Here is a 25,396-nt window from a genome sequence, read left to right on the forward strand (position 1 = left end):
ATCAAGTACAAGAATACTGAGGGGTAAAAGGCGTACACTCGTGATTTTTCAAAGGTTTAAACTTACACCCACAAATTCAACATCAAATATTCCGTTTTTTCATAACGTAGATCAACAGCCTTAAACAGTCTCCTTCTTTTCTTTAACACAATCTATGGATTTGGAAACATCTAATATATCTCTTAAAAATCCAATGTATTCTGTATAATAGCCCCCCATTGAAAAAGGGGTCATAATCGCTCAACAATTTGCTTCTAGATCAAGGTAACCCACTGTAAAAACACGATTCTGCACAAGAGACACACAGTATTTGAGAAAACGCTCAAAGGAAACACTACTGAGATTTGTGCCGTAACATAGAAGATGCTAAATAGCTTTGCAGCATTAAAAGTGGCCTTTAGAAACAGTAAGAGAAGTGGAATTTCATTAAAAGTTCCTTCATACTTCTCACTCTACCTTTCACAGCATCACTCTTTTCACAAACCATATCCTGTTGTAAACGGTTTCCTACGTGGATACTTACAACATATAACTGCCGCCATATTATAGACCATTCCCGCAGCGTTGTGGTGACCTCCTGAATCAAGGGGAGCTCGTTGGGTATAACTGTTTCATGTTGTCTTCAAAGGAAGAGGAAAGAAAAGTTTTAATCGAGCGCTGGTTTTCTTAGGATGGCAGAATCATTTCTAAGACAGAACTGTTCATTTCCAAATTCAGTAACGACAGGGTTGAAAATAACACCGCTTATCACAAATTCATAAGCTAAAAAAAAGAACGTATTATCAGATCCAGGAGCAGCGACGTACACCAGCACAGCCACGTGATGTAAAGGGTACTTTGGTGGGCTGAGATTATGCTGCTTCGCCCCCCCCCCCCAGCTCCTTATTTCTATACTCGGAAGATAAGGGCATCGACACACAGCTCACCGTGCTGTTTCTTATCGAGATACTCATTTCACAAGAAGCAATCGAGGTGAAAGCCAGATATGCACGACTTACAATGCCATGATACTAACGCACTTTTTTTTTTTTTTTTCAAAATATTGGTCTTGCAAAGAAAAATTAAGCATGCATGTCATTACCGTTAAGTTTCTGCAGGACTTGTTTTAAAGTTATGTGCCATGAAAGTAAGAAACAACAGCTAGATCTTTTAATATTTCAGAAGTAGGGTACTTAAAGGTAGTTTTGTAATCAGCAAGAAAGATGTCATTATGCAGCAATCTCATGATTACTAGTTTTATCATTTACATATTTAACAGCGTATAAAAATAAATCGGGCACAAAGGAATAAAATATTTTAATCCTGTTTCACTCCATTTCATACCTGACTAATTAGTTATTCATTTCAGTCCACATTTTTTCTGGGGTTTGGGGTTGGCGTTGTTTCCTGTTTAACTAAACTTTTGTATCAATTTTATGAACTCTTACATGCATGTCCAGCAGTGCTGATTTTAGATATAAAGATCTGAACTTTAACAGCTGTTAAATAATAAAAAACAGCCCAAACTACTTAGTGGCAGAAACATCAGGCAAGGGAGCAGGAGAATCAAACACTGAACAGTTCGACAGAACAACTCGGTAAGGCAGAAAACGATGCCTGGATAATGGCTTTCAGTGAGGAGTCCAGTCTACAAGATTTACTGAAGAGGGAATTAAGAAATTACTTAAATGTCACGTGCACAAACGAAAGGTACCTCCTATCAAAGGCCTCTCTTAATATACCAGGCAGAAGCCGTAAGACTCAAGGGCTAAAAGATGAAAAAAGCTGGGAAACCTGAAATTAGAACTAAAGCAGGGGGCTGGGAGTGGACAAAGTTAATTTAGGTAACCATTGGTCAAGAGAATAATAACAGTTATAAACAAAAATGGGAAAATATTAATTCTTCTGAAACATTTAGGTTAATACAGAGAAGGTCATGCTTTAGCTCAACTATACAACGATGCCGCTGAGGACACTGCTAGCCAGAAGCACTGCTAATGACAGCACCTTTGAACTTGAGGTGAGTTACCAATTTAAAATATTTTTTTACATAAACACACACATTTTCATCACCAGCTCATTAGCTAACCGAAAACGAGTGTAAGTTATCTGATAATACACCAAAATCACGTAGATACAAATAGGAAAATGGATTTTCATTATTTTCGAATCAAACTTACCCTTTGCCTTCAACTATTGCTTCCTTAAGGTGTATATATGAGGCAGGAAATATGCCCTTTGAGAGGGAGGGAGAGGAAAAAAATATTTTCAATAACCAGTTGCATACAACATTTTATTTATTACCTAAAAATATGCCAAGACACACTGCCAGGTCTGCAGAGCCATTCACATCCTCTGAAGCATCAGAATAGTTGTGTTGTGATGTTCTGTTTTCTTTTTAACGTACATTTACATTCTGTATGGCGTGTCCTACCAAGACGGTGTTATTGTAACCTCGGCAAATACAGACTCGGTGTTTTTGAACTTATCTTCACAATATCAAAGCAAACAGCAGTAATGCCCTGTCACAACTGGCCCTACAAAGGGGTCTTTCCCTAGTTCAAGGTAATGTTTGTCATGATTCTCCACACCCCTGGATGATGACACGCAGACGCAAATTAAAACAGGCTTGCTGTTGAAAGCATGGCAGACAGATGATTTTTAATAGATCCACTCCAAAGTGACATTTTGCCCGTAATTCAGGTGCACTGCTTGCTTTTCCTCCCGTCTAACCAGGCTTTCTTACCCTGCTATAAGGTGTTGCTCCTGTTCCCAAAGCATTTTCTCCAGTGTTTCCAGGCTTCCAGTTAAAATATACACTTTGTGAGAATGGGCAGTGTACCAGGCTGCCTTGCTGTGAAATCCATGTGCTGAACGCGCACATCCTGCACTGCAGCCCCCAGTACGCAGATTATATATAACGTAGCGTCTTCTACCGCCAACCTATCGGTAGTGCTGCAAGCCAAAAACCTCTTTCAACAGACAGCACTGCAAAAGGCCAGTCCCGCTTTTCTGAAAAAATGTTCTAAATTAATCTTGAGATTCCAGAAATACAGTAATGGTTTCAAACTAATTCAAGTCAAGTTGAGAAAAAAAGTCGCTCCACCTCACCCTTTGAGGTAGTCGTTCAGTTTTCATTTGGGAACGCAAAAAAAGAAATTCTTCGAAAGCTACAGAAACTGGGGGGAGACATGTGTGTGTCTCTTAGTCTCACTCAAAAAAAAAAAAATCACAAACAAACAAAAAACGTACATTTAGCAGAGGTCAGACAACTGCAGCAACACGTGGAATTAAATTAAGCCAAGAAGAATGCGTAATTGCTTCTTCGGCTGTAAAAGGCATGTTCGTGAAATACAATTCCTAAGAAACGTAGTGTATTTCCCAAAAGTGAAAATATCAAAATAAAATAGAAAAACCATAGAACCACTCCTGGTTAGGAAACGGGTGGGACGAACCACACAACTCAGCTCTGTACTCTTCGACATGCAGATGCAACTCAAACTACACCTCTGTAGGCAAGCATTACATTTGAAGTGTTTTACTTTAAGTGAAAGAAGCAGCAAAACCAGAAGTCTTTTAATTCTGGTTAATTACTACTATAAAGTAAAACGCTAAAAATATAAACCACAATGTTATAAGCTGTATTTGTGCTGCTTGCTTTCTTTTTATTTCAGAAAGGCTGCTATAAACAGCACGCCGAAAGCCTAACAACGAGGCAGAATTACACTGCAGAAGATTCTCCCCCTCTCGCAGAGAACGACTTGAAATCACAACGTAGAGCTCCATATCGCTTTCTGAGATGCGATTGCGTTTTAGGAGTAACCCGTTATTTAAAAGACAGTGAAACGAAGTGTCGGCTTCTAAATAGATCAACTACAATGTAAATTACTGCAGGTTTTACAGAGGGAAAGCTCTGGTACGCCAGTCGCTGCAGAAAACAAGCCGACGCACACCAAGCCATCTATAGTGTTTGTACATACACATACCCTGAAGTCGCAAAAATTAAACTGCGACTCAGCTTTTAGGCCTTGACTAAAATAAGTTTCAGTTAATTTGAAAAACTGCCATTTACTATGGGTTGAGCCTACACACCAGCAGTGATCAGAGCGCAGGGGACACACGGTGAATCGCACCGTGACACGTGCCCGAGATCTCCGCTGTAACAACACACCCAATGCCGCAAGACATCTCTGCCCACGAGAAAAACGAGCACTCTGCTCTGGCAACACTTACCTTCTTGGATTTTTTTCGGAGTGTGTAACCTCTGTACCAACCTAGAAGGAAAAAAGGGAAAAAAAAAAAAACCAAACATGAAAAAGTTCATTAATGTCACCTAGCAGCTGCTCCTTCCCAGCTCAGCAGCACCTTGACGTGGTTTCTGACCATGCTTCGCCCCTGCCAACGTGCACACGCACACCCCACCTGAATTTAAATTCTCCACATAATTAACATCCTGGCTGAAAGAAGTTCTTCTTGGAAGCCACAAAAATCGGAGTGATGATGATTAAATTGATGGAGAAGACTACATGACAGAGATGGCATTTGAAATGACGCATTTTACCGTCGTTCATTTCACTTCAATTAGTAACTTACCAACAGAAACAAACGAACTTGAGAGCATTAACTTTACAAAGATGTACCGTTTGACTAGTTCAATTTTAAAAGCTATCTAAGTGCCACAAATGCAAATTTTGAAGTGTAGATCGGCCGTTTGTTAATCTCAGCAGAAAACAAGAATACTTTGGGATTTACAATTCACTCATCAAAATATATAAGGAAGGAGCCCCACAGCCTTAATTCAGCAAACTCCCCCCCTGCAGCAGCCCTGATGCCGTGAGGCTGTTCAGCCTGTGCCATGCTCCCGGGCAGCTGGCCGTGCCTGGAAAACCGGGAGGCAATGCCTCATTTATTGTGCCCCCGTTTCACGACACTTCTGCAAACAATCACCATGACAGCTTTTAGCGTTTCTCCGGCCGTCCCACTTCAGTGGGACTGGATAACCGAAGCGGAAACAAAACCTTACAAACCACAGTCCTTTTGCCCCTCTAACCCTGCGAACGGGGGGGTTGTACAGCAAAGCATTCCCCTCTCCAGAGGCCAACACAGGGGAGGGTGGGGGGTTCACAAAGCAGACTTGGAAAAAAAAGCCTCCTGAAAACAACTAGGGCAGGAAGAAAATTCAAGGCAGACAACGCATGCTGATAAATTCATTACACCCTCAGACTAGAAATCCAAGTCAAAGTCTCAAGCACACAGGATTTTTCAGTCTGCTCTCCAGTAGCAAAGGGTGAAATGATTCATCATCCTCACACCACATCAGAAGCCTATCCTCCGCCACCACCTGGGGATGGTCAGTCCTATCTTCTTTAATCTGGTGCCTACAGCCATCACAGTTCCCATCCCTACAGAGGCGGCAACGGCCTCACATCTCGTGTTTCCACTGCTTTCAGCGAATATCAGCAAAAACCGCTGCTGAAAAGACCATGCACAGCTTCTGGCTCAGGTGCAAAGAGGGCAAAGCGTTTCTGCTAGCACTTACTCCGCTGGCTGAACTCTGAACAGACATGCACAGACTCCAATCCTATTAAAGAACTAAATTCCCTCAGTTTTATAAGAATAACCCAACCTTTTGAAGTTCTGGAGTCTAAACCGATAAACACTGTAACTCTGATGGAATGCACTGTACAAACTAAAGGATGTACAACCATGTCGTCTCTGCCACCTCTCTTATCCCATCCCATCTTCTGCGCTGCCATCTGACTCAGGACATCGCACCGCACCTGCAGATTAAAAAGCCACGTAGCAAAGAAAGCTCCTCACCGCTGCACCTCTGCTTCCTGAAGCTTTGCAGCAAGAGCTACAAGAGACTGCAGATAAGAAAGCAGCCGAAGTCTGCCTTGGAGAACTGGCTGCCCTCCTGCTCATTGCAGAGGTCCTAATGCGGCCAGGCAAGTCCAACCAGGCTCTTCACTGGCAGCCACCACCTAAATGTTCTTCTTGCTGGGTACCAAGCCCGTAGCTGTGCAACGGGGAGCCGAATTTTCAAGGAGAGCTAACTGTCGCTCATTCAGCTGGAGGCACCGAGTCCTGCCACGAGCACGCGCATGTAAGGGCACTCTAATTTAAATCACAGAATGGTCTGGGTTGGAAGGGGCCTTAAAGATCATCTGGTTCCAGTCAACTACCCAAGACATAAAAACTACTCAATTTCTTAGTTTCTCATCTGTAAGATGAGGGCAGCTCTCCTCCGCACACACACGGGCACTACAAAAACAAGCAAGCCCCTCACTAACATGAACTGAAGTAATTAAGGTCACAAAATTGTGATTTTTCTTCAAAGCACAATAAAGACAGGTTGTTATCAGACACCGGACAAGGGAAATGGAAGCGGAGCATAGTTTCTGCTTCAGGTGAGCAAGATCTAGCCCTCCATACTAGAAAAAGCAAGGGGTAGAGGGATACGTGAGCACCTGTGCTTGTTAATGACGTTAAGAAGGTGTCCTAACACACCTATCAATCTACGTTATGGCCCTGTCTAACTTCAGCTCTTGATTTTGTAACCTCCACATTTTTGAGTTTTGCAGATCATGAAAGAAAACGCATGAAAAGCCCAAAGCCTGAGGGCAGAGAGGGCAAATGCCTGATGCCAAACACCTCCCTGGAGCACACGGCACAGAGCTCCAGATCCTCCTCCCTCTCTTCACGGCCAATTCGCTTTCAGACGAAACGCCAGCACAAGGAAAACCGGCTGATGCCATAAATATTTTGCTAAAGTGACCTGGGCTTTCAAGTGGCTTACTGATGTGTCACAAGGTTTCTAGCCTCTCCTTTAACAAATATTACGAGATATAATGGCTGGAAATATGCATGCACATAAAGGTCCAACTAAGAAAACGGACCAGTGAAAGCTGAAAAAGACACTCAAAGGGAAACATTTGCTGCCGTTTCTCTTGTTCTCCTAATTACTACACAGTTACCCAGATAAAATATTTGCTGCATTAAAAAAATAAAACACCCACCAAAAAACACCACCAAAAGCTGCAACCAACAACTGAACATTCCCACAGTATCAGGAATAACTCATTTGAAAATACTTATTCGGGGACCCAAACTCCCCTCCCACAGCTGCACTAGAAATGAACACAAGCTTGGTATTGAGGCTCATTTACTGTTATATTTAATAGCTATTCACCTTAATAAGCCGCGTTTATTGATCATACGTTCTGTTTGCCCATTGCACCAGATAATGTAAAGAAACAGAATTAAGAAAATAAAGATCAGGCAAGTAATAATTCAGAACGTGGCAAATATTTGTTTTGGAATAGCTGCTATGAAATATAATCCTTGCAAGATGAAGGATATTTATGAAGTCCAATGGCTTTGCTGTTTGGCTTTTCCTGTAAGGCTCTCAGTAGGAGGAGTGAGAAGTTTTCTAACTGAAAAACAAAACTGTCTGTAATTCTACCTGAAAGCAAGAGAAATTAATTTGACTTTCACGATCAATTATTCTATAGAGTAGCTTTTAAAGGCTGAGATTTAACAGTGAAATTTGCACATTCGTTCCCAATCTCATAACTCCTATAAAAACACAGGCTGTTTGCAACAAGAGTCCAACTTCACAGGATCTGCACATTGAATTATTTGTACAAACATCTCCCTGCATTGCAGAAAAAAAAAAGTTTTCTTTTATTAAAATGTTTCCGTAATAAAAACAAACTCCAAAATAAAATCTACATATAGATAAAAAAATAAATCACCTTTTAAACACATAAGCAAAGTCCATCCTAGCAATCCATTCCAGCACACGGCAGCAACATGAAATCCTACCGAAAGCCGCCTGTCCTTAAAACAGGTCTTCCAGACTCTGCGTCTGAGACCCAGCCCTCCCAGCTCCCCAGCCTCTTTTGTCTGCGGAGAGGAGCCCAACCGAGCCAAGATTTACCATAGGTTTCTCCTTACAACAAAGCAGAGTCGAGGGGATGACAACCCAACTAACAATCTACCACTTGAAATCCCATGGACACACACAAGTCTTCAAAACTGCTCCTAACTGAAGAATTATTGCAGAAAACCATTTAAAAATAGTCACGATTCTACAGTAGGATGCCAAGGGCAGAATATATAATACAGCAGATATCAATGAAAGAAGCCATATTTTTCCCCACAATCTAAAATACAGGGAAAAGGGGTAGACCTTTGAGAAGCACAATCACATACTCAGCAAAAAGGCATTACTGCTCTTCAAACGACTTTTCTGCCCCATGCTCATATTATTAGGGGGCTTTTCTTCAGATTGGCCCATCCCACCGCAGCCTAACACATCCCTGACATGGGCAGGACTGATGGCAGGGAAGTTCCCAGACGCACACCTGGACGTTCGTGCAGATGCTACAAAACTTCCTGGGGCACAATCTACACAAGTTTTGTAGAGAGAAACTCGGAGATCAAAAAAGCTCAAATAATTACCTAATAATGGCAGCTCTGTGAACAAGAGAGATAAGAATTATGGCATCTCATTTCCCATCACAGCAGGTACGTAATGAGTAATCATTGTATAAAATGTTTGGAAGAACATTAACTTATTTGCATTTCTTTCACCATTAATTCATCCCATGTGCTCGAAGCCTAACAACCGTGAGAGTGCGAAGGGCCTTCTATTATTCGAGTCCAGGGGAAAAGTGAGTCATCTCCACCGTCCCACTTAGTTGGCAGCAGTCAGGATTTGATACGGTTTCACATGCCCTATTCATGATTCCAAGTTTCTCCCACATTCATTAAACAAATCTATTTATATATAAAAGTACAAAGCTGCACAATATTTAAATCATTCAATTTGCATTTAAAATTTTTGCTTTATTAGATTTTTATTAAAGCATATAATATCAGATAACGGAAGGATTACTCTGCTTAGAGTCAAACTTGGCATCGCAGCAGCAAGCTGAACTCTGTAAAACAATGCTAGCCTAGGAACAACGAGAAAATTCACTTGCACAGTAATGAGTAGAGCTTGTTACTTTTGTTGAAATAGCATTGTTTGGTTTAGTAAATACAATAATAAAAAAAACCTATCAAGCCAATATCTAAAACAAATGTATCGCACAGATGTAACAAAAGATCAATGTCTAGAGGAATAAATTAAATCAATATATTAAAGTAAATCACATTTCCTGAAGACTGTAAGTGTTACAATATTTTAAACAAACACAGTTTAGTTACATGTTAGTGATACCTTTCCAAACTGCAGCATGCCATAAAATTTCAAGTCAAATATCTAATGAAAGGCCTGTATTTTGCTTGGCTCAGTACTGGATCAGGCAAGAGCTGAAGAGTGTTATGACAATTTTCACATTCCGTTATCAAACTCAGCGTTCAGATTCCCTTTAACACGGATCAAGGAGGAAAGATTTTGGTATATGTAATGTTTCTACAGCTTCATATCAAAAGAAGCAAAGCATCTGAAAAGCCTCAAATCAGTCCATGGCGCTGTAACACATGTATCCATCTCATAAAACAAACATAAATAATTTAGGACCCAGGTGACTTTCAAATTCAGATTAAACTTCTTTTAGCAGCAGGCTCTTCTGCATTACCCGAGGGTATCCAAAAAGCATCTATCATTTCTCTAGCGTGGGATAGATGCTACAATTGATCCATACAAATAAAGCTGTGCAAACATCCATCTTCCATAGAAAAGGAAATGGTTATTCACCAGGTATCAACCACATGCATCTTCATTCACAGCTAGCAGTGGTTAATTCTGTGCTCATTAGAAATAATGTGTTTTGTCCTTTAGCGAGAAAGCAAGTCATTTGTCACCTGATAACACGAGAAGATAAAGTCACAAACAGAAAAGCAATGCCATCGCAAAACCAACGTTTACAAATGCAGCTTGTGCCATCTTACCTTCATACGTTTCCAGTATGTGCACGGTGTCGCCTATTTGTAGGGAAAGTTCATCTGGACCCCTGGCGTCATAGTTGTAGAGAGCTGGGCAGAAGAAACACTGCTATTAGCACGGGCAAGACAACATAACTTCCAGGATTTTTGTTTCTCTACGTAACTCTTTTTATCACTCATTGTTGCCATCTCAACCTTTTTGTAAAGGATTTTGTAAAAACAAAATTTGTAAAAATCTGGCCAAGTCCTTTAATCCATTAATATCTCCCCTTGTAACAAATCCCAAAAAGCCACAAGTCCACTTTCTAAAGACAGTCCCTCACTTCATTTAGAATGCTTTGCTTCTTCATAACAATACATTCAATTAATTTTTTTGCTGGACTTGTCTGTCTTCCAGCACTTTGTGTCAATTTTATGCAGTTCTGTAATGAGCGGCACTGTCTTCCCCTGTCAGCTCAACACACAGAAAACTTATCAAGTGTCTTCAGAAAACTCGAATTACCACCACTAATACTAAAGAATGATTTCTCAGTCACTTCATTAATTTCCTGCATGCATACTACATCTAAAAAACCTGTGATTTCAGAATTTCTGAGTGCCAGAGGTGACTGCACCAACCCACTGTCTTCGTGGGAGACCAGTCCTACCCCTCATTATGTAGCATTATAACCAAGTTATACGTTGCTCACCAGCAAGCCCTGACAGCATCCACAACCTGCACCACCACAACCTGCAAATTCACCAAAAGCATTTGTTTTCACAAACATTCCTCAGCGGCTCCAGTCACAACCAGCGCGAGGAGAGACAATAAAGTGAAAACCACTTCCCTTTCCAGTGCCGAATTCAGAGAAAGCCTGAAGCCCATGTCAAAGGACGGCTTTTTAAAAATATCTGAGGACCAACATTTCCTACCAACTGTCATAACTCTTCGGGGAGCAAAAGCATTTTTGTAACATGACCATTACCTCAAAACTTTCTACCACCTCCCACCTCCCAGATAACCACTTGCTTTTCTTTCTACGTTAGTTTCCAGGGACAGGGCTGGTGTGCAGCACTGGTCAGGAGTGCTCCAGCGGGACTCTCAGATATTATTTTTGGAACAGAAAGACTCAGATAAATTACGTGTAACTCCCCTTCTCGGCGGAAATCTTCACAGATGTTCAGGCCAAAAGAGTTCACAGGACATAAACGACACGTGCTGTGCCCATTACAGGTCACAAAGCACTTCCAGAAACACCTCAAACCTAAAAAGTACCATAAAAGGCCAAAAGCCGCAGTTACAAAGGCAATGAGTTGGGACCCGGGAAGCACCCCCACTTACCTGCCCAGCTTTCTCCTATTCCCAAGCGGTCCCAAGAAGCAGGCTAGAGCCTGTATTACATAGAAGATCAACAACATAAATTACACCTATAAGAACTGGTAACTGGAGAAAAGTACTTTCTTGATCTCCACTCTGCTAATCAGTTTAGCCCCAAGTGTGCAAGCAGGAAACATCCAAGCGGGCGCATGAGAAGGTCTAATCCCACCACGAGGAAGGGGCACGGTGCCCAGCGCTGCCTCCAACCGCGGCTGCGGCTTCATTTCAGCCTCCAAGAGTTACTATTTTTTGTCCCCAGAGTTTATCAAATTCCAGCTTACAGCGTTAACGACAACCAATACACAAAGGGCTGCCGTGGTCCTTTTCTCAGCGGTACCCCCTCTTGCTTGACAGACAACATGCTTTAGAGTTAAGAAGTAAATAAATATATCTGAGTGCAAAAATGAAAAAAAAAAAAAAAAGAGAACAATTCAGAAAAGAAAACATAGTATACAGTGTAAGGGTAAAAAAAATAAAGGTCAAGTGCATCACAGAGACTAATACCAACAGCATTTAAATGAAGGCTTTAGAAAGTAATATAGTTTTATTGACATCAAAACAAGGCAAGCTAGATATTTCTGGTTTAATTTTTTTGATAAGTTTTTCATTATTAAAGAGAGATAAACCCTCCCTTTCTAGGTACCTGGTGTGGAGCATTTCAAAGCCATAATTGCTATTCTGCAGGAGAGGGTTCGGTGAAAACCACATTAACAAAAATTAACATTTTGAACTGCTCTGAGCAGAGGGATGTTAATGATGGCAAGTACACGGCACACGGGACAGTCTGCTCAGTAATGCTCATTAGAAATGTTTTCAGTTAAGTTTTTGCGCGTACCAGGGAAGACAAAGTTACGCAGCCCATACCAACTCCTCCAGACCTGCGTGGCTGGAGCTCAGCACCAAACTCCACCCTTCAGGTCTTCGTTTACATCTCTTGAACGCTCACAGCTGTCCCTAGAGTCAAGAGGACCTGTGGGTGCCAAACACGTCCAAAAATGAATCTATCTCGAGTCTTTCACCTTCGGGACCCTGATGAGCAATCTCGCTGCCTCGTACCAGACATCCCAGTCAGGAAAAATTCACATTATGACAGATTTAAAACAGTCCTGTACTCAAATTCACACTTCAGCTAAGCATTTCTCAAACATTTAAACAGAATAACACTAAGGATCAAAGGCAGCTACAAATAAAAGGCATGAAAATTTATATCCAAGAGCGCTAACTGGTGTCTGTCATAACAAGGAGGGTCACGTAACAGGAGCTTCACTGTAATGACCAATTTTCTTGACAGAAGACGACAAACAGCGACCAAGTGGTAATTACGGCCCACAACAGCTCCCACTGTCCTGAAATGAGTGAGGAGCAATGGCCAAGGATGGAAGATTTATCTTTAGAAATACATATGTGTGAAAAATATGTCTACAGACAACAAGAACAAAAAAATAATCACATTTTTGGCTTGCAGCAGCATCGACAGATCATGAAGCAAGCAACCAAAGTAACTATAAAGTGCATTCCACCCCTGTGATTACAAAATAAGACTTGAACTACACTGCATACTCCCATGTAAGCTAGCAGATAACTCCCTCTCAGCGTAATTTTTTATATAGAGTGACATCAAAAGATGTTATGACAGATAAAATGTTTGACTGGAGCAAACAACAAGGCTTTAATTAAAGGAAAAGACAAAATTTGGAGGAATAAAGCATGAAACTGGCATGTTTATATTTTGTCTGATCAACCGTATTCTGAGTCACCATTTAAAATATTTAACAGTCTGAAGTGGAACTTCAAAAAATTTTTTACTTTTTTTTTTTTTACTAAAATAAATTTTGCTTCATTTGGAAAATCCGGTTCTCAGTGTGACATTTTTAGCTTGGAGAGCTCTAAGCTAAATGAAGCATTAGGGATATTTGCACCAGCTAACATTAGGCCTCCCCATTGTGTTTGAATTGCGAATCGAGGCTCGCTGTTTTGGCAAAGGGGACAGCTTCCTAAGTTACAAAAACCTTTCCTACAACATACAAGCAAGATAAGGAGCGTGGTTACTTCAGCATCAACAGAATTATGACGAAGGCCTAGCCAGTGCAACTTAACCTCATGGTTAACATCAATACGGTATCCTGATGTTCTTCATAGAACGATTGAATGGTTTGCGCTGGAAGGGACCTTAAGGATCATCTCGTTCCAACCCCCCTGCCCTGGGCAGGGACACCTCCCACCAGCCCAGGTTGCTCCAAGCCCCGTCCAACCTGGCCTTGAACCCCTCCAGGGATGGGGCAGCCACAGCTGCTCTGGGCAACCTGGGCCAGGGGCTCACCACCCTCACAGCAAACAATTTCTTCCTAATATCTCACCTAAATCTCCCCTCTTTTAGTTTGAAGCCATTACCCCTTGTCCTATCACTACATGCCCTCGTAAAAAGTCCTTCTCCAGTTTTCTTGTAGGCCCCCATGCACATTCATCCATGCACGGATATTTATTTTTTTTTCCTCTTCAATAAACTTCAGCTGAAGAGGCACAGCCAAGCTCCTCCACTGCAACCGAATACCCTCATCCCTTATCATTTAGAAGAATGCTCTTTACAATGCATTTTCTCCTTACGGGATAGATCTGTGACTGAGGTAAAGCAAGAGATCATGCAGAAGAGATACCAAAGTCACTGGAGCTCAGGAACGATGCTGCTCTCTGAGCTAGAAACACGCTGCCTTCCCGCAGAAGGAATACAGGAGTCAGCTCAGGCACTTGCAGCCCAGCACGAGTCCCCTCAGCCTGGCCTGTGGTCTGCAATACAGATGAAGTATCAGGTTCACAGACCCAGTATATGGCAATCAGCTTTAAATGAGCAAGGGAGTCATCTGTAAAGGCGACTTCCTTCCCGGAGAAGAGGATTGCTCTCCCTGCAGAAGACCCGTGAGAAGATCAAGGGGGCAGCTGCTCTCTGATATCTCTGGCATGAGCAACGCACCTCCCAGACACCTGCATCTGACCAACGTTTTCTAATGATAAGGTTAGCCCGCAGAAGAGAATGACCCCAACAGTTTCTCGAAGTTGTGGACAAAGAAATAAAGAGCTTTATTTTCCATTTCTAGGCATCATTAACCATGACCAATTCAATCTAGAGCTGTGGGGACCTATTATATTTGCAAAATCACACCTATAAACCATATTTCCTTGACAACCATGTTGTGGGATGTGGCTCTTGAGATCTGCACTGAACAAACCCGGCGGCACGTGGATTTAGTATGTCTGTTAGTTAGCCAAGGTGGAGTCAGCTGACAGGAAGGCTGAGGAGCATCCAGCAAACGTGTCAGCCAACTCCGGGTTTCAGCTCTGAGATATAACACGCAGAACTAGGACGGCAAAAGAGAAAACACAAAGAAAAAGTCAGAGTGACAAAACTATCCTGAAGTCACCTCTCATGCCGACAGAAGTCTCGTACCAGACAGAAGGCTTCAGCACCACCAAAGATATTTTTCCTCATCAGCCATGCTTTCACCCGAGCAACTCTCCGGGTAAAGGCTCTCCCTGCTCCCCTCCTCCTCCCACCGCAGCCACAAAGCACATCGACACAAAAATACTGACGTGCCAACTGCAATGGATTAGTGTGGGCATAGAAAGAGCAATTTTTTTTAACTCTAGGAGTTGATAAAGAAAGGAACAATGAATAGGGCATTACAGTAATTGCACTAAAAACCCATTTACTGCTAAAGAATACAAAACAAACACCTCTACAGAACTGCACTCATTAATCCACAAGCATTAGAAAAATGAGGAGTGGAACACTAGAAGAATTAGAGAGAAGTGACAAAGGGGCAAAAAGGAAAAAGGAAACAAAGGTAACATCAATATATACTGAAAAAGCTTTCTCTGGCTGTATGAAAGGTGAGATATCTTAAGATGCCATAAAAATGTTACAGTGTAATATTCCCTGGAATTACTTTGCATTAGAGACTGTATTAATCACTCCATACTTCGGAAAGAAAGCAAACCACATTTAATACATTATCAGCTTTATTTTACACTGTCTTGTAAAAGAATCCCCAAATCATAACTGTGCTTCTTCCAAAAAGCAGACTGAAACTGCGGAGGTGAGAGTAAAGTCTCTTGCAAATTCTCTAGTATTGAAAATAAAAGAAACCTGAAGGTTTTCCTCCTATTTTTTCTAAAAGAAAAGCGGCTGCCTTCAGTATGAGACTCCTTAGTCCCCGGTCACTTACCCAGACAAGTTTCCAATTTTTACAGCTGAGGCTAACAGAGAAGGAAGAAGGAAAAAAAAGAAGTGTGCAAGTCAGGAGCTGCACCCTGTATTTTGTCATTCTTGGTCTCACCAAGCTCAGTTCATGGTTCTTTCTCAATATTCCAGTTACTGCGTCATCCAAACATTCACAGAAAATGAATTTCCTAAACAGTGGAGAAGTCTGAAGAAACTTTTAGGCTTGAACGGTTACCACCAACCTAACAAGGAAAATATAGCTGATGGTTCCTCCTCCCCGGTAACACACTAAATCTTACTGATTAAATCCACGAACATGACTTATTGCAGGTATCTCTCCAGCAAGACTAGACCAAATCCAGCAAGTTTAAGTAGATGGTAAAGATTCATTCTCATTTTCCCTTACAAATGGAGACCATTCCCGTTCCCCCTCCTCCACCTAAGCTGCAAATACCTGGGGAAAAATAAAAATGGTTCATCTGGAAACTACTCCCATGCAAGCCCAGGAGTAGTGCCTCTCCTTCCTGAACTACACAAGACATCTGACAAGAATTTAGAGGAGAACCTAAGCACAGGTGCAGCACTGACTCTCAGCTGAGCACAGGTTAGAAAGAGCAAAGGGCCACCCAAGCTTCTATAAACATAACTAGACACATCAAGTTTTATAACAGATGGCAACGCAGGGGAGCAATATGTTTCGCAACACATCTGATGTCTTATCTCTACCCAACATGAATTAATAAGCTGAAAAAACTTCATAAATCCAAAGCAAGGCCCAAACTTAAGTCATGTTGCCTTCCAGAAGTGTAACCACCCTGTTGCTGAATCCTGCAGGCATAGCTCAAGATGCATACTTGTTCTTTCTGCACTGACTTTAAATAAAATAAATAAATAAAGACTTCTGGACCTATCCAAGATTTCCAAGAACCAAGTTCAAGTCTTGCTTTCCTCCTCCTCCCCCTTTTAAGACAGATACTTTATTTTTAGGGAGCTAATGAAGTACGATGCCAACTCACTCTTAACAGCTTTCTCCCTCCTCCTTCTTGCTACTTAATCTGCATTCAGAGTACTTCACCACTAAGTACTGAGGGTATAAAGCTGAAACTAGTGTTTAAAAAAAAAAAAAGATATCATTATTCACTATAGCAGCATTAATAATGTGCCATAATGCATAGCTAACAAGAAGCACAATCAAGAACATTCAAATCGATTTTTAATATTAAAAAGTACATTAACTGAACCACGTTGTATGCAAGAAGTAATCATACCACCCCAAGCTCTTAAGATTGGCTTTTGTAGAAAAACAAGATGCTGATTTAGACAAACAGCAAACATTATCGAGAGGCAGATGCCTTGGCATCTGTCTTCTGGTAATGCAGAATCACAAAGTGAGTGAGTTTCGATGTTCCCTTGAATTTCCTACATTTCACTGGGGGGGGTCACTAAGTGATAACTTGGCTCTTGCTATGGTGAGCCTACAGGCAACATCCTCAAGGGTGGCAAAGACAGCATTATGCTTACCACTGTGCACATGAAGAAAGGACTTTGATGCTATTAAGTAACTGAAATTCAAAACAGCCTCTACCTGAAGCCTTTGCAAAATTTGCAAAACCTTCAATATTGCTATGCATAAAATGCACCCCATGCTGGGCATGGGAAGGGAGGAAGGAAGAGAGTTAAACACTGGAGGGGAGGAGGAACTTGTTCAGCTTACGGTCAATGCTGGCAGAAGATCAAATGTGTATGAACCGGTCATGAGTCAACATCAGGCCGTATCATTAGACAGAGGTTCCCCAAGAGATAGTAAGTGACCGAAGCTGGCAGCACTGTGGCTCCCCACCCATTCCTGGCTGATGGGCCTCCAGCTGCACGTCCCTGCCCCCTCCCTTGCACCAGCGCTGCCGCCCACCTCAGCCCTCAGCCAACACTTGCAAGGAGTTCAACTAGCTCAAAACATCAACGCTTTTTCTGGAATAGCTCTGTAAATAACTCTGAGCAACCGGGGAAAACCAGCAACGGCAGAACAGTGAAGGCAGCAGCATGTGGCCAAGCACGGGAGGGCAACAGCATCAACTTCAACAGACACCGACTGCAGCCTTAGGAGAAAGTCCCGAATAGAGCAGTGCAGTTCAAAACTGTCCTACCAAACACAGAACCAGGTGCAAATATCCCCAACTGCAACAAGCTCAACCTTAAAACCAGCTTATGAAAGGGACTATAATAGAGTCACACACACAACACAAGCAAACCCTAAAGTCCTTGCTAATCCACTGCTCCAGGCTAAACCAGCACAAATTATGGTCGAAGTCTGCACAGGCACCAATGTTCAACCACAAGTCGGTGCTTAAGCAAGGCATATAGCTGCCCAAGTGACTGCGAACAGCACCTCTTACACGGGTTGGGTAGAAGACTGCTCATGGACGATGGACACAGTCAGTTCCTCAGGACCTTCATCCTTCACGGGAGGCAGCAGAACCTTTACGAAAATACCTTTTCGGCTTTCTCCTGCTGCTAGGCAAAAAACAGCAAGAATGAAGCCCAGCTATATCTGCATGAGGATTTTAACAAAAACAATCCACACCACACGCATCTTGGCTCCATCTAAAGACGCTTGACGCATCAGTCCCCTGCTTCAAGCTTTTCCCTTGCCACTGCAGCAGGTCTCTATTGCACTGAACGTAATTTTGCTCAGAGGGTGTCTTTTACTAAGCCTTTCTATAGCAGTGAGCTTAATGTCACAGCTATATTTTAATAGTCATTTCAATGACTATAAAAATCAAGTTCAACACAATAAAACTGCTATCACACTACTGCGGAAATAGTTAGCAAAAAAATGATCCCTGCAAGACACTATTCACTGAAATATAGAGCTGATGATGCAGAGCAAAAAGCCTAAAGCAATGGGAAAATGGGGCGATGGGAAGAAGATTTCATTCCCTACTGTTCTTCCTCCTCAGCATTTCTACAAAGAAAAAAGAAAAATATATAAAAAAAAAAAATCAGAATTCCTCCACTGCTTTCTCAGGAAACTTATGGAGCGGGGAAGAGAAGAGAAGGAGTTTTAGGAGTTTTAGGCTTTTCACACATCAAGCTTTACTCAATTTATTTCTACTTGCCATCACCTTATTTGTCTCTCAGTCCTTCAAGCTGTCTCCAAGAGCAAGAACTACAGAGAAAAGAGCACGGATCCAGAGTCAAATAACCCCTGAGGAACTTGTCCCGCTTTCTTAGAAATAACAGTCAGAGAGAAGAATTACCTGCTAAGAGCCACAGTTTGATCCACCAATGCTTCCTCTTTTCCACAACAGCTAGGCTATTGCAGAAATAGGGAACGCGTGATATTTTTCCTGAAGTTGTATCTTATACCAGAACCAATGTAAAAATGTAACCATGGAAGCGAGTCAAACAGCTCTGAATGCATTAAAAGATAAGAGCGGCATTTTGCAAAAACAGGGAAAAATTGTTTTTCTCCAGACCAGTAAGAAATCACATGCCTCGTGCCACTTTCAGAAGAGTGACAGAGTTGGCTCGGCAGCTAGCCTCAACAAAGAGTCACTGTCCGGCTCGCTCCAGGCTGCTGGGAATCGGTCTCTCATCATCAACCCCTTCCACTAGAAACAGGGTTTCCTTACAGCGCTGTCAGAGGCAGCTCGTATCCGTACAAACTCCACGTTCCCCACCTAAGGGGAATCCTTTGAACCCTTACTCATTTTTAGGTTCATTCTGGAAGAAATAGGGTGAAGGAAACGTAACCGATATGGTATTCCTATTCTTTAAAAGCCCAGCATCACATTTTACTCTCTCCATAAATCAAATACACAAATTTCTGGGAAGTGGGGAAAGGCAGAGTAGAGGAATACCTGAAAGCTCTGCTTACAGACGCTGAATTCCACACCTTTTTACACAATAGCAACCTACATTTATACTCACAACACTTAACTATAAGTTAATTTGATCATTCTAAAGCCTTTTCTAGTCTAATTAAAGTCAATCTAGCCTAATAATCTATCACAAACGAACGTCGGAAATTCCCAGATGAGAACGTCCCACCAGCAGTCTCTGAGTCCCGTCCTACCAACCAATTTGCTTCCCCATTGCTAGGACATCCCTCAAAGGCGACCCTTATAACTACTACCCTTACTCCCCGAGCCTCAGAGCCACCCCCATTAATTCAGGATAGCTCAAGGCCAGAACACTTCACTTCCGAAGCATAACCACCGGGAGAGAACGTATTTTAAAAACGCCACTGATGGCCATGTATATTAATGCTAGTAGGGTGTCTAAGGTGCCACTAACCCAGCAGTAATTTGCCAACCTGCTGCTACAAGAAAAAAAAAATATCTTAACTCTTCTTTCTTTTTCACATGTTATCTTCCAGCATCGTTCCAAATCTTTGCTGAAAAGAGGGGAAGCATTAGGACAGAGCACAGGCATGCTGGTAGCCCAGGGTAGGGCCAGCCAACAGAGGAGGCAAGGGCCAGCTCCTGGCCGGAGGAGCAGATCAGTGCCATTTCTAGCACTGCTCCGTTGGAAACAAAGGCTTAAGGAGAACCATTTCCTTATAATGATTTCCAAAGCAACACAGCAGATACTGCATCTGCTCAAACGTTTCTATTTGGGAAACTAACTGGTAGCACAAGCTTGTGCTAAACCGGACAGTGTATCTGTCCTCCACAACCACCTGTACCTTAAAACATTTGTTTTCCCCACTGTAAAAATACTCCATTAGTCTAATAGCAAGTGGTTCTTTCTCGACTATTCAACTTATTCAGTACTTTCAGGACCTCTACCTCAAAACAAAACTAAACTAACGGTAGCTAGCACATTAGTACGCTTAATTGAAGTTCCCATGTCCAGCAAAACAACTCATTTTTAGTATACAAATCAACAGACATTTGCTCTGGCTAAGTTTGGTGAAAACATCCCACGAGACACATGGACCATTCTGCAGTGGGATTCGTGTCCGCAGTCGTGTCGAAAAGGGCATGGAGGGGGAGAGCAATTGTGCCATTTTCCTGTAGGAATTCAACTTTCTCCTCTTGACTAGGAGCCTTCAGTGCTCTGCAGAAAAACAGTATGAGCTGTAAAACTGTTTCTTGGTCCGTTAGTGTCCCAAGAGCAAGACTGCGTTGCTGCATGCAAAGGTAACAACAGAAATGCCTGCGATGTGCAGATGCAGTAAAGCAGGGAAACACGATGGTAGAGCCCAAGGCTTCACTAATGTTCACCAGTATTTCACTTTTTACCAAGTTTACTCAGTCCTTTCTCAACGCTATCACTATCCTCCCCATCTTATATCAACACTTGAGCTGGTATTCAATTACTCTATTTGCCCTATGCAAAACTATTTTATATTTTCCACGTTCCTCATGTAAATGTTAAGGAAGCATCGAGACACTATTACACGAACTCCTAATCTTAAGGGTTTCTATCTTGATGTAAGAACAGCTCCCAGATCAGCACACTGCATTATAGATGGTATCACGCCTGGACTGTAAAAGCTTACAGTTATCCCAAAATGTTTCATATTCAAGCCCTAATAGTACTAAAACTTCTTTCAGAGTTCAGCCAAGAACACGTTCACCTTCGTGTGCTCTAACTGCAGAAACCAGCAACTGCTGCATTAAGCCCAAACCGTACTTTCTGTATTCAAGGTACAAATCTGAAGCAGTTAAATCACTTGGTTATCACAGTTCAGTAAATAAACAGAGGCCTCTTTTGCAGTGAAAGTTCTTGATAGAAATCTGTTAATAAATCATTTCAAGAATACATTCAACTAGAGAATCAAACACAAGCTGAACCCACACAAAACTCCTAAAAATGTAAACAGTACCGCAACTGACTAATTCTCCCAAGCCTTTATTAAAAAGTGCTTATCTGGCTATATTCAGTCCACTGCTTTGTTTTTTAGGAATAAGAATTCCCACCCCACAGAGCTTGAAGCAAGCTACTTTAGGCACTCCTCAAAGACTCTCTTGCTTCTCTAAGTAGTTTTTTTCCCAAATAAAACCTTGCTAATGGGATACTCTTCATACTATGTGGGCAGCGTACACTGACTACAAGATTAACTCCCCGTCTTCATCGCCGGCACGATTAAAATGTGGCCCTGGTTTAACGAAGGATTTGTTATAATTGCATTAAAACTTGCATGTGTGCTACCTGTATCAACATCCCAGTAGTGCGATTCACCAGGAGAGAGACCAGATTGGACTAAATGGAACCTAAAGTCCAGTTCCCATAATCAGCGTTTTAGAGACACACCGAGACCTTACGGCAGGCAACTCTGTATTAGCCAGCACTAAAACGAATTCCCGCATCTAGCAGCACCTTATCAGTCCTGGAGCTGCTTAGGACAGTAATGCTCAGCATTAAAGCCATCCAATCTAATGTAACTGCAGATGTCTCTATTATCCAGATAAATGTCTAATGCTTTTTTTAATCCTTTTAGACTCTTAGTTACAGTGAAACACTCAAGAACAAAACCAACAGATACAAACAAACAAAGTGTAATATAATAAATACCAAAAGAATATTTGGCTCTCCATCAAAAGTTTGGGGTTGCTGTTTTGTCCCATTTGACTCACTCACTATGGAAACTACTGCCTAAGAAATACCTCTGTGCCACAAAAAATATCTGTTCTCATCTCTAGCCACTCAACTTGTGAGCAAGAACAACTGCTTTCTCACCAGAAGAGCTCAATAACTGAAAACTCTGGGAAAGGGATCTTTATCTACTGCCTCAGTCTCTTCCAGTGCTATGTCATATGTCACTAAACTCATTTTAAAAAGAAGTCAATGCCACCCGCTGTGTCTGCGAGCAAGTCCCAGTCTTACAGGAACTGTGAGTTGCTCTTTGCTTACCGCTGCCCATGGCCTGGGAAGTCTGTGAGAAAAAGGTTGTCTTCTTTATGCCCAACTGGTAGTGAGCAGCATCCAAAGAGACACAAAAAAGCGCAGAACAGACTTGACAAGGTCACAGAAAGGTGGAAGACTAGAGCTAAAGGCATTGCTGACAGGCTGTCGAGGAAGGAGGCAGAGTTAGATACTGCCATACCGAAGACACACCTTCTACAGAGTAACTGAGATTTGAAACGGAAGCCCAAATACCTCCAAAACTAAACTAAAAAAAAAAAAAAACCACAAACCACTTATTTTTAAACCAACTTACTAAAAACACTATGAGTAAAGCCATTTTTACCACTTACCCTTTACATTGGAAATTTCACAGAGATCACACCACACAAGCAAAATAACACGCCCCCTCTCCCCCCCCAAAAAAAACCCACACCCAACCCCAAAACCACACCACCACACCAACCTCAGAGGAGAGGGAAAAAAAAAGCCTCCCAAGTCTATTCCACCTAAGATTCTTGGTCAAAGAAGCATCAGGAAGGCTATGGATGGATGGAGACACAACCAACATTTCCCGTCAACGCAAGAGGTGAAACAGGGGTGCCCAGGTGAGTAGGAAGGAAGGAATTCCATTAAGAACAACAAGACAACAGGTGATGCACGCAGAAAACTGGTGTATAAGCACAATATATGAGAAATAAAGAAAAAAGCTTGGATTTCATTAAAAATTAAGAAGTGTATGACACATTAAAAAACGTAGAAAGGAAAATAACCAGGCAGTGAGAAAGCTTCAGATCCATGGACTGACAGGACGTCCACACCAATCAAACAAGAGCCAATGAACAAACCCTCTTTTAGCTCTTTCCATTACTTAATAAACAGTAACAATTAAAGTAAAATTAAAAAGTCCACTCCTTGCCATCATGATTTCCATTTTTATTCATATGCTCATATTTTGGGAGAAAAAAGTTTAGTCAAGAGAAAGTTTAAAGGTTCCCACAGAACCTTATCTATTAACTTTCCCGACCCAAGTGACATGCTTAACCGTATCTCCTAGTCATTACAACTGCAGTGCAACAGAAGACAGCATTTATAGGACATTCCAAGTCACTGCCTTGACAATCCGCAGCCGTTTCAGGGTCATGATTTGTTCACTGGAGTCATATGCACAGCAGATTTTTTTCTTTAAAGCAAGCGTCCCTTTAAATTGTTCACCATCTGTGTCAAGACTTGGAAACTCAAGTTTTCATCAGCTACTTCCATCTGGCTCAGTGTTGAGATATTTCCTGTTTCAGGGTCCGCTACAGGAATACTTTTTACATTACCACTTGCTTTCATTTCACTTCATTTCTGATACACAGCTCTCACTACAGACAACGCTATACACACACCATGCTGAAGCTGAAGCAACTCCTCAACAAAAGCACCCACCTCCATTCACTGAACCATTCCCTACGGCCATCATTTTTTCCTGTAGACCAGATGGCACGGTTAGGAGGATGCTAAAGGCTAAAGCATCAGCTGGGAGACAGGCATGCTGCTGGAGACACAGGTAACAGCAGAGCTTTCCATGATCCTGTACCCCTGCCGCCTTCCAATGACTCCTTTTAGCCTTATGCAGGGATCACAGGAATCGCCAGTGACAGGGTTTGCCATATTACTCCTTCTGAAATTTTTTTTTTTTTTAATTCCATGCATGGAAGTTATGAAAGCCCTCCTCTACTAATAGAGCACAGTTGAAGGTCCTTGTGCATCAGGTCTGGGTATGGTCCAGCATCATCAACTCCGTTTGGCAGCGACTACCTCCTCCTGGGACCCAGAGGCTATTCAGCTACCTTCCCTAAACATATGTTATTTTATTACGCTCAACTTCAAATCAAGTGATGTCAGTATTTCCGTGCTTTGTTTCGAGAAGAAGGACAAGGCAGGCAGAGCAAACACAAACACCCAAGGCTGGACTTCCAAAAGGTATTTGGATGCTTGAAGTGGCTCTCGGGCACGTCACGGTCCGTGTGCTCTCACAAATCCTAAGTGCCCACCTGCACTGTCTGATGTGTATTTTCAAAGCTGCTCAGGAGCTGTGCCTCCACCAAGCTCTGCGGGCAATCAAGTAGGAACTCACCACGTCAAGCCAAGAGGCTCCTCCATGAGGAAGACAATTCTCCACAATGCCCCCAACGATGCCATCCACCCAGGGCACTCCTCAGGGACTCCTTTCCTACAGCACCCTCCCGAAACCCCTGCACCTCGCTCAGCAAGGGAGTTGCTCAAGCAGGTTTTCAAGCTCAGTATTGATTAATTTGTGTAGTAAAAATGTTAAAGTGACACAGCTGCTACAGCACTAGAAATGTACAGAAGAGCATCATAAGAAACCGAGTGCCTACGAGCATAGGTACCAATTATGCACTCTTTTACTTCCACTTGTGTTCATAAATTACACAGCAAACCCTGTATCGCTCATTGCTTATATTTTCTACTGGGTGACAGAAAGACATTTTGCAACTCCAACACCCTGTGGTAAAATCAGCCACCACAAACCTCTGAAAACATGTTATAAAAAGGTCTGTGCTAAAATAATATAAACAGTACTCTAAATAAAGCAGCAGTGCTATGAAATATTATTAAAAAAAAATATCAAATTCAAGTATCTTGGCCAATAGTTACTTCAGTTATTCATCCATCTGTTTGTTTTGTTATGAATATGGATACATGATTACACATAATAGTTGTCAATGTAATTATTTCAGTTTAGTTAAAAAGCTATATGGAGTGGAAAAATATTTCCAGAGATATTTCATATTTTGCTGATGAAACTGAAATTCAGCAACTGCTGCTTCTTGTATTACAAGTCTTTACATCAGAAATCAGATTTAATGCACAAATTACATAAACATGGGAAGATAAATAATACTATAAATATATAAGTGTTTTCACAACTACAGCCTGAAAGTGTAGATAAAGTTTCAGAATTACAAGAATTATCCCTTTTTTAATACTCTTCCGGTATAGATAGGGCATGATTTCAATTTCCCTCCCAAGCTAAAGGAGGAAAGTATTCCAGTAACTCATTAAGGAATTCATTAAAGCATTATTCA

At 41.8% G+C, this 25,396-nt stretch overlaps 1 protein-coding gene across 2 annotated transcripts in view; it reads right to left on the bottom strand.

Annotated features, from left to right (window-relative positions):
* The window catches only part of DOCK1 (dedicator of cytokinesis 1), a 323,879-nt gene that overhangs the window by 291,794 nt on the left and 6,689 nt on the right, over nucleotides 1–25,396 (bottom strand). For both annotated transcript variants that reach the window (XM_063338334.1, XM_063338333.1), the window contains exons 2-5: nucleotides 9,883–9,966; nucleotides 4,213–4,253; nucleotides 2,160–2,215; nucleotides 524–620 (exon numbers count right to left, since the gene is read on the bottom strand). In XM_063338334.1, the coding sequence (XP_063194404.1) occupies nucleotides 524–620; nucleotides 2,160–2,215; nucleotides 4,213–4,253; nucleotides 9,883–9,966 (278 nt within the window). The remainder of the gene's footprint in view (nucleotides 1–523; nucleotides 621–2,159; nucleotides 2,216–4,212; nucleotides 4,254–9,882; nucleotides 9,967–25,396) is intronic.

Source organism: Chroicocephalus ridibundus, chromosome 6 (assembly GCF_963924245.1).
Source record: "Chroicocephalus ridibundus chromosome 6, bChrRid1.1, whole genome shotgun sequence".
Classification (NCBI taxonomy): domain Eukaryota; kingdom Metazoa; phylum Chordata; class Aves; order Charadriiformes; family Laridae; genus Chroicocephalus; species Chroicocephalus ridibundus.